General features: G+C 40.1%; 1 protein-coding gene across 2 annotated transcripts in view; it reads left to right on the forward strand.

The window, feature by feature from the left end:
- The window catches only part of LOC137651284 (solute carrier family 12 member 9), a 126,122-nt gene extending 120,939 nt beyond the window's left edge, over window positions 1-5,183 (forward strand). For both annotated transcript variants that reach the window (XM_068384552.1, XM_068384553.1), the window contains one exon: window positions 1,324-5,183. In XM_068384552.1, coding sequence (XP_068240653.1) covers window positions 1,324-1,584 — 261 coding nt within the window. In that variant the 3' untranslated portion in view covers window positions 1,585-5,183. The remainder of the gene's footprint in view (window positions 1-1,323) is intronic.
- The last annotated feature ends 3,636 nt before the right edge of the window (window positions 5,184-8,819 follow it).

Consider the following 8,819-nt stretch of genomic DNA (forward strand, 5'->3'; position numbering starts at 1 on the left):
GTCTATTCTTTTTGTTGTTATTTATTGTTACTAGAACATTTTAATTCCTCAAGAAATTTCATATATGTGTTTGTGCGACACAAAGGTAAAGTCATAAATGGTAAAATACAAACCTTGTAAGAAAATATATTGCAGAAAGTCCTCAACTTATAAAATTAATAGGTTGCAAGAAGCTGTTCGTAAGTCTGATTTTGTTAAATTTTGGCCTAGGATAGTCTTCACATAACTCACATGCCTACGATTTTCGACTGCAAAAGTCAACAAATAGTCCTGTTTCATACAGTATTGCAAATGTCGTCTTGCCTACAGCATTAAATTATCTTATGTTTTATGATTATTTCATTATGAAATTTTGATATAATATTTGACATGATTTCAGGTGGATTTGTGTTTTTATTTGCAAATCCTTGTAAGTTGAGGAACTTATGAATTATAAATACTACAGTATTAAAATGTAGGAAGTTTTCTCTGAAGAGCTTTCATAAGTGCAAACTTTGCAAAGACAGACAGCGGTGCATATGCAGTTTATGGAAGCTGCTTAGTTGACTTTTTGTAAAATTACCTTAATGTGGAGATATTTCTGATCATTGCTCTGAAGCTTTCATGAGACATTTTTATTTATCCTGATAAGTGAAATAGACTAATGGTAGTCTGCCATGCATTCATTATATTAATAGTGCTTCCAAAACAAATAGGCACTAAAATGCTAAATGGTTACCATTTCTTTATAGCACAGGTAATCATATTCATTAAGTTTTATTATTATTACTTCTTGCTAAGCTACAAGCCTAGTTGGAAAAGCAGGCAGCTATAAGCCCAAGGGCTCCAACAGGGAAAATAGCCTAGTGAGGAAAGGAAACAAGGAAAAATAGAATATTTTAAGAGCAGTAACATTAAAATAAATATTTTCTATATAAACTACAAAAACTTTAACAACACAAGAGGAAGAGAAATAAGATAGAATAGTATACTTGAGTGTGCCCTCTATCAAGAAAACTCTAAAGAGTCTCTTCTACCCTTACCAAGAGGAAAGTGGTCACTGAACAATTACAGTGCAGTAATTGACCCCTTGAGTGAAGAATTGTTTGATAATCTTAGTGTTGTCAGGTGTATGAGGACAGAAGATAATATGTAAAGAATAGGCCATGCTATGTGGTGTATGTGTAGGCAAAGGGAAAATGAACTGTAACCAGAAAGAAAGATCCAGTGTAGTGCTGTCTAGCCAGTCAAAGGACCCCTTAACTCTTGCTAACTTTTATTAATCATTAACCTAACTTTTTATTAATTTTTTGGCTTATGACTTTTTTTCTTTTTTTTTTTCAGGGCAACTTTGAAACTGAATCGACAGAAGACAGAAGGGACTATGGCCTCTCTCATTTAAGTGAAAGTTACATAGCTGGAGTGAATAACTTGATCTTGGAGCACAGTGTAGACACTGCAGTCACTTTCCTGAGTCTTCCTCAACCCCCAGAGGACAGAAGTCAATATCCCAAGTATCACAAGTTACTGACCGACATGACCAATAATCTGAGGCCATCCATTTTGGTCCACGGTGTGTCAGCTGTAACCACAACAAATCTGTAGCTGAAATAACGTCTGTGATGACCAGGCCATTTGCGCTCTCACAATGGCTGTAAGCAAAATAAGACTTAGATTCCCTCCAAGTATGATTTTTAATAACTTGTATCTTTTTGATAAAAGAATTCTTCCTATACAATTATGCCAGTAAAATAAAAAAGAAATTCTGCAATTTCTTTTTGCGTTAGTGATGAGTGTCATATCATTGCCAAATTCTGTGTCTTTAAAATCTGATTGTCCAACAGGTTTTAGTAGTCTTAATTTTATCTCGGAGGAAATTGACGTCAGAAAATAGCCATTTCTTAATTCTGCCTCATTTTTATATTCAAATGATGGTATCATTTGTACAATTAGGTTGTCTTAATGATGTTTTTTTATGATTAAAAAAGAAATCTGTTAAAAAAATTGTGTACTGTATATAGTGATGGCTTGCCATGGTGATTTATAATTAGTTTTACAGATTTTAATGTTTTATCTTGTTTTTATACATCATATTTATATCACTGATCTTCCATTTTTATATGTCCTATAGTTATAAATTCCTGAATTAGGTTGTTATCAGAGTCCTTTAAGGAGGGCAAAACCTTCTGATTCCTTTTATCTTAGTGGTTTTGTTTACCAGTTGTCTGTCGTTAGATATGTACATGCGTTCTGTAGTTGAAAAGTGTTTTTTAAAATGTTTTATTCAAATGTTTATAGCTGATAATATAACTTTATTCAAATATTTATACTTGAATTATTCTGCATTCATAGCATAATTTTAGGATATAATATGTTTGATTCAGAGTCAGTACAGTATCCTTCTTTTTTAATTATGAGATTTATAGCATATAAAGAGGTTTAGCTACCTGTATTTTGTTGAATGAACCACCATGACTTAAAGTTATCAGTTGTTCTATAGTTGTGTGTAGTAATGCTTTGTTTGTGTAATGATCATATACTTAGCAGAAGCAATAGGTAATCTTCCTATAAGGTTTCCCCCTCCCCCCAAAAAATTTAAATTGTAAGCCATATGAAGATTTTTCATTAATTATATACATTTTCATCTGTAACAGGTTAGTGGTCTGTTAAATTACCTGATTATAGTAATTTTGATGGTAGTTTTTATTACTGAATTTGTGTTGAGAGGCTCTAAAATGTACAGTAAATTCACCATCTTTTAAAACACTTTCTTGCTTATGATGAGTCCTGCCGGTAACATCCATCATATGAAGTTTTGTAAAATACATCCTCTTTCAAATCATTTTGAAATTCCCTTATTCGTCAGTGGAATTTCTGTGGAACGTTCTTACAAAAACATCTAATCACTGAAAACCCAGTCGAAGGTTCTCACAATTATTTTCATAATACTTAAAAGAATGTCCTCTCAAACATTCCATCATGTGAAATCCTAGTTAAGGGTACATGGAGAAACCACATGTCTGATATCCTTATGAAAACAATGACAGTCATCCTTGTAACAAGTGAGAAGTTCCCCTTATGAACATCTTTTATTTTTAGAATCCATATTCTAAAGTCAGGTTCTCACGGAAACTTAATCAATGTGTCCTTGTGAATGGTTTTATACAGGAAGGTTTTGCCTTTGATAATTTTTAGAATTTCACTCCCATTTTATTATGGTATTCATAACGATACTCGCTTATAGCATCTTTAGTCATTGCATTCCTTGAAAGATTCTAATGGAGATGCCCCAATCACTAATATTTCATCATCGACACATGCTTCTCATGAGTCCTTTTTGAAGTTTTCCTTAATTTTCTTTTAATCCATTTGATGGGGGTTTGTAACTTAGATCTTTGTATCCCATTAGAATTCTTACAGTTATCACTGTAGTTCCTGAGAGAATCACTTAAGTTTTTAACACAGGTATCTTGTGAGAGGTTCTCACAAAACATTTCAGTTTTAACCTTTGAGAGAAGATCTCATATTGACAATTCATCAAGAATCCATTGAGCTTTAAAATTGCTTGGACAAATTACCAGATCAACTTTGTCCATAAGCTTTAAGTCAAGTATAAGTCATAGTGATATTTTTTAGCATTAATGTAATTGTAGGTTTTTAGGACTGTATTTCTCATTGCTTGATGTTGAAGGAAATAGTACATTGTGGTGACCTACCATGATATGTCTGTTCATCATAAATATCTCAAATCTCAAAAGCATAAAAATTGTGAATGCCTACTGTATTTTGTCATTTTTGAAATTGTGATTGTCCGAGCTGAAAATTATAACTTGTCAAAAAGCTGTTTTCAGTCGACAACATGTACCAAGTGCCTAATATTAAACAAAATCATGAAACTCATTGGAGAGGTTATCAAATTGGTGAAGAGGGTGGGCAGGATTCGGTTGCGAAGGGATTGAACAGTTGTGCACATAGAAACAGTACCTGAATGCCCCTTAGTAATACTGGATGTGCATTGCAAGGTAACTTTGTATTGTGAACAGTTAGCACTTTTGGTAATCAATAGGAAATTGTTGGATACATGAATGCAGTTACAATACCTATTCATGTTACAATAACACATTATTAAATTAGGAAATTCGACAAGTGCAGTGATGAGGCTGGCATTGAAAAGAAGCAGCAAACAGTTGCTGACCGATGTTTTGAGAATCATGAAAGTTCAAAGAGCTATTCCATTTGAATTCATGGAAGGTATAGTTTTTACTATAGATTTTGTAAGACTTTAATGTTAGCCTTTTGCAGCATGTTGTACCTTTAGTTATAAAGTATTTTTGATATGAAGTGTCAAGGTGAAATACAGGGTAAATAGACTGCAAGAAGCTAAAATATTTGAGTAATTTTTTCATATATTTTGATTTTTATTTACTGGTCCCATTCTTGTAACAAATTCCAAATGTAAATTTATCAAATGATGAGCAATGCTGATGATACGGTAATGTGGGCCAATTTTGTCCAATATGATTTGCACTAGCATTTATACTGATAGTAAAGATTTTGATTTGGTACCCTGGGTCAAGTGATTTTAATTTCTATTTTAGAACATTGGATGTAATTAGCTTTGCATGAATTAGTTGCCTAGAGGATTAGAGGTGTCTGGAATCGTGCATGTTTTAATGTAATGTATGCTTAGCTGCAAATACATCATAGTAAATATAACAGCAATAGTGTGTTAATTACAGATACTCCAATTTTTTATATTTTCTTTAATAAACTCTTACACTATTAAAATTAGAATTCAACTGTTTTTTTTTTTTTTTTTTTTTTTTTTCAAACATTTAAAAGAATAATATTTGTGCATTCATGGTCTTCTCTATATGTTCAGTTTTGCTATTTATCTATTGTGTTCTGTAAACCTGAGTATTACATACCGGGTAGTTTTATTTCATGTTTTATTTAAAACTTCTATATTATCCATATCAGTAGCCATGTATGTTGCAATGCAATGTCATATGCAATGCTTGACTGGTAAATCCTGGTAATTATATGTACTGAGGTAATTTATATATATATAGTTTGTGTATAAAGATACTGATTTTCAAATGCTAGAGCTCTTTTAGATGTTTAGTTCTGCCAATACCAAAGGAATTGTACACTGCGGTGTATGTCAAGTCAGCACAACTTATTTAATAAATTTATCCAATACATTTTATTTGTATCATTTGGTATTTTTCATTTTTCAATATTAAACTTAGCCGGTGATTATATAAGCTGCAGCTCTGCTGCTCGACAGAAAACTCTACGTTCAAAATCCGCCAGCGATCGCTATGCAGGTAGGGGGTGTACATCAACAGCGCCATCTGTCGTGCAGGTACTCAGTACTCAATGTAAACACAGAACTCAATTTTCTCTCGGTCGTGCTACCGGCAAGACCTACTAATTCGCTGTTGCTAACTGGATTGGTTTTCACATCTTTTTGGTGAAGTACACATTTCTAGTTTTGAGCTTTCGCTTTGCAGGCTTTATCTTCAATACATCCTTGCATTCTTTTGTTGATATCGGATTATTTGTTGATGACTTTGGATAGTTTTTGAATTCCCCTTTGACTAATTCAAAATGGCTGACCCTTCTCAAGTCCCTAAATTCAGGAAGTGTAATACTAGGGACTGTTCAAGGCGTCTTCCGAAGGCCTCTATCGATCCTCACACCGTTTGTTCCAATTGTCGGGATAAAACCTGTCAATTGGAAGATCGATGTGAGGAATGCGTTGGGCTTTCGGAATTCGATTTTATCGAATTCCAGAAATATACACGTAGGCTAGAGAGAGATAGAGTCAGGAGAAGTTCGTCTCGCTCCGTTGAATTTTCCTCTCCTCATGCCCCACAACCTATTCCTTCCCCTGTAGTGGTTGCTCCTGATCCCCCTTCTAGCACTCAAGAACCTTCGATGGCAGATATGATGCGTGCCATCCAAGCTCTGGGTGAGAGAGTCGAGTCCTTGGCTAGTGACCGCAACCAGCTCATGGCAGACGTCAAGGAGCTGAAGTGTAAGAGTGCAGTGGGTAGTGATAAAGTGAGTGATAGTGTTGTGGATAGTGTTGCGCTTGAGGGTTCGTCTGTTCTTGCCTGTCGTCCTCCCAGTCCGGGACCTCTTGCAAGCTCCCAAGCCCAGGGGAGAAGCAATGTCGTACGACCAAAGGGTTCGAGAGGCTTTAATCAGCGAACAGACGTTCCCTCCGTGGTTTCGGGCGTATCTACCCAAGATCGCCCCACCCACACAAAGACGAGAGAGCCCATTTATTCCTCGTCTGCGGAAGAGGTTTCTCGTAAGAAACCATGGACCAAGGTCTCGCGGCCTCTTAAGCGCAAGTCGGTCCCTTCCGCGCAAGTCCAACGGCCCAGTTGTAGCCACTGGGTCAGTTCGGACTCGCTGCAGTCTTCCGACGACTGCTCACCTCCTAAGAGAGGCAAAGCGGTACCGCATCAGGCAGTCACACCGTCTGTTGCCGCACCTGCTCCTGTAGACCCTAAGTGGTCTTTGCTGCAGACCATGCAGTCTCAGTTAACGTCCTTGATGCAGGACTTTCGTGCGGAGAAGGTCGACGCTGCACCAACCTCTAGCCTACAACCACCCACGGTTGTGCGTCCTGTGGACGCTGAGGCGCCCTTCGGCCGCACTCCAGCTGAGAGAGTCCCGCCACCCATGCGCTGCCAGCCGCATGTTGACGTTCAGCGACGCACGGAACCTTCCGTTGACGTTCGCGAGGTACAACAACAGTCCAAGTTGTTTTGTTTTGACGCGGTGCGTCAACCTCCGCAACCCAGTGTGGTTACCTCTGCTCGCCCACATCAGACTAGACAGTCTGGAGTAGACGCTATGCGTCCCCGCGCTGCTATGGTTGTTGCCAGTTCACAGACTGGGCAACAGTTCCATGACGTTGCGTCCGGTTCAGTCACGCGTGCACCCGTGCTGCCGGACTCAGCTGACCAGCCGATTCCTACTCCTTTGCCGCTTCCTCCTCAATTCTCAGATGATGGACTCTCTGATGATGACGACGCGGCACACATTGATGACCCACATACGGACCTTGACGAACCCAAGACCACGCAACCCTCTTTGGACTTTAGGAAAGTTCTTGCTCTGTTCAAAGAGATGTATCCAGACCAGTTTGTGTCTGCGGCTCCACGCTCCCCTCCGTCAGAGTTTGCTTCAGGTACGCAGTCATCCGCGCCTGCCTTTACGAAACTCGTCCTCGCCCGCTCGTCCAAGAGAGCTTTACGAGTTTTAGGAGATTGGATGCAGTCCAAAAAGGACCTAGGGAAGACAACGTTTTCGTTTCCCCCTGCGAAACTCTCTTCCAGATCGAGCGTCTGGTATGCCACGGGAGAAGTTCTCGGCTTGGGAGTTCCTGCCTCTGCCCAGGGCGACTTCTCAAGCCTGGTAGACTCTCCCCGCAGGCTAGCCATGAGACGCTCTAAGATATGCTGGTCTCCTACGGACCTAGACCATCTGTTGAAAGGAGTGTTTAGAGCCTTCGAGGTCTTTAACTTTTTGGACTGGTGTCTGGGAGCTTTGAGCAGGAAGATCTCCCCGTCTGACAAGGAATCTTCCTTGCTCATAATGTCCTGCATGGACAAGGCCATACGGGACGGATCTAGTGAGCTTGCGGCTTCGTTCGTATCCGGGGTCCTCAAGAAACGGGAGAACCTTTGCTCCTTCCTGTCAGCTGGAGTAACACCGTGTCAGAGATCAGAACTTCTGTTTGCTCCTCTCTCAAAGTGCCTTTTTCCAGAGGACTTGATTAAGGAGATTGCTGCCTCTTTGATTCAGAAGGACACCCATGACCTGGTTGCGTCCTCTGCCCGCAAAGCCACCCCTTTGCCTACCTTGTCAAGACCCAGGATGGACACTCCAGCGTCCAGATTCATTCCGCCCTTTCGTGGCAGAGCCTCCAGCAGAGGAGGTGCTCGTGCCGAAGGGAGACGTGGGAAGAAGAAAGGTACCAAGTCCTTTAAAGGCAGAGTCTGACTGCCTCCTTCTTCAGACAGCAGTGGGAGCCAGACTCAAGAACTTCTGGCAGACCTGGGAGGAAAGAGGCGCAGATGCACAATCTGTGAAGCTGCTCAGAGAAGGGTACAAGATCCCGTTTGTACGCAAACCCCCTCTAGCAACGTGTCCCATCGATCTCTCTCCCAGGTACAGAGAGGAAGACAAGAGACGAGCTTTGAAGCAGGAGGTGTCTCTCTTACTAGAAAAGGGAGCGGTAGTCAAAGTCCGGGACCATCAATCCCCGGGCTTCTACAACCGTCTCTTCTTAGTGGTAAAGAAGACAGGAGGGTGGAGGCCGGTGCTAGACGTCAGTGCGCTGAATGTCTTTGTCACAAAGCAGACGTTCGCCATGGAGACCACAAAGTCCGTTCTAGCAGCGGTCAGAAAGGAAGACTGGATGGTCTCTTTAGACCTAAAGGGACGCATACTTTCACGTCCCCATCCACCCAGACTCCCAACCTTTTCTGAGGTTCGTTTACGAAAAGGTTGTCTACCAATTTCAAGCCCTGTGCTTTGGCCTAAGCACAGCTCCTCTTGTGTTTACGAGGCTGATGAGGAATATAGCCAAATTCCTTCATTTAGCGGACATCAGAGCCTCCCTCTATTTGGACGACTGGCTTCTAAGAGCCTCTTCCAGTCGTCGCTGTCTGGAGAATCTAAAGTGGACTCTAGATCTGATCAAGAAATTGGGTCTCCTGGTCAATATGGAAAAGTCTCAACTGGTCCCATCCCAAACTATTCTGTATTTAGGGATGGAGATTCACAGTCAAGCTTTTCGGGCTTTTCCGTCGGCC

Source organism: Palaemon carinicauda, chromosome 12, assembly GCF_036898095.1.
Source record: "Palaemon carinicauda isolate YSFRI2023 chromosome 12, ASM3689809v2, whole genome shotgun sequence".
Classification (NCBI taxonomy): Eukaryota; Metazoa; Arthropoda; class Malacostraca; order Decapoda; family Palaemonidae; genus Palaemon; species Palaemon carinicauda.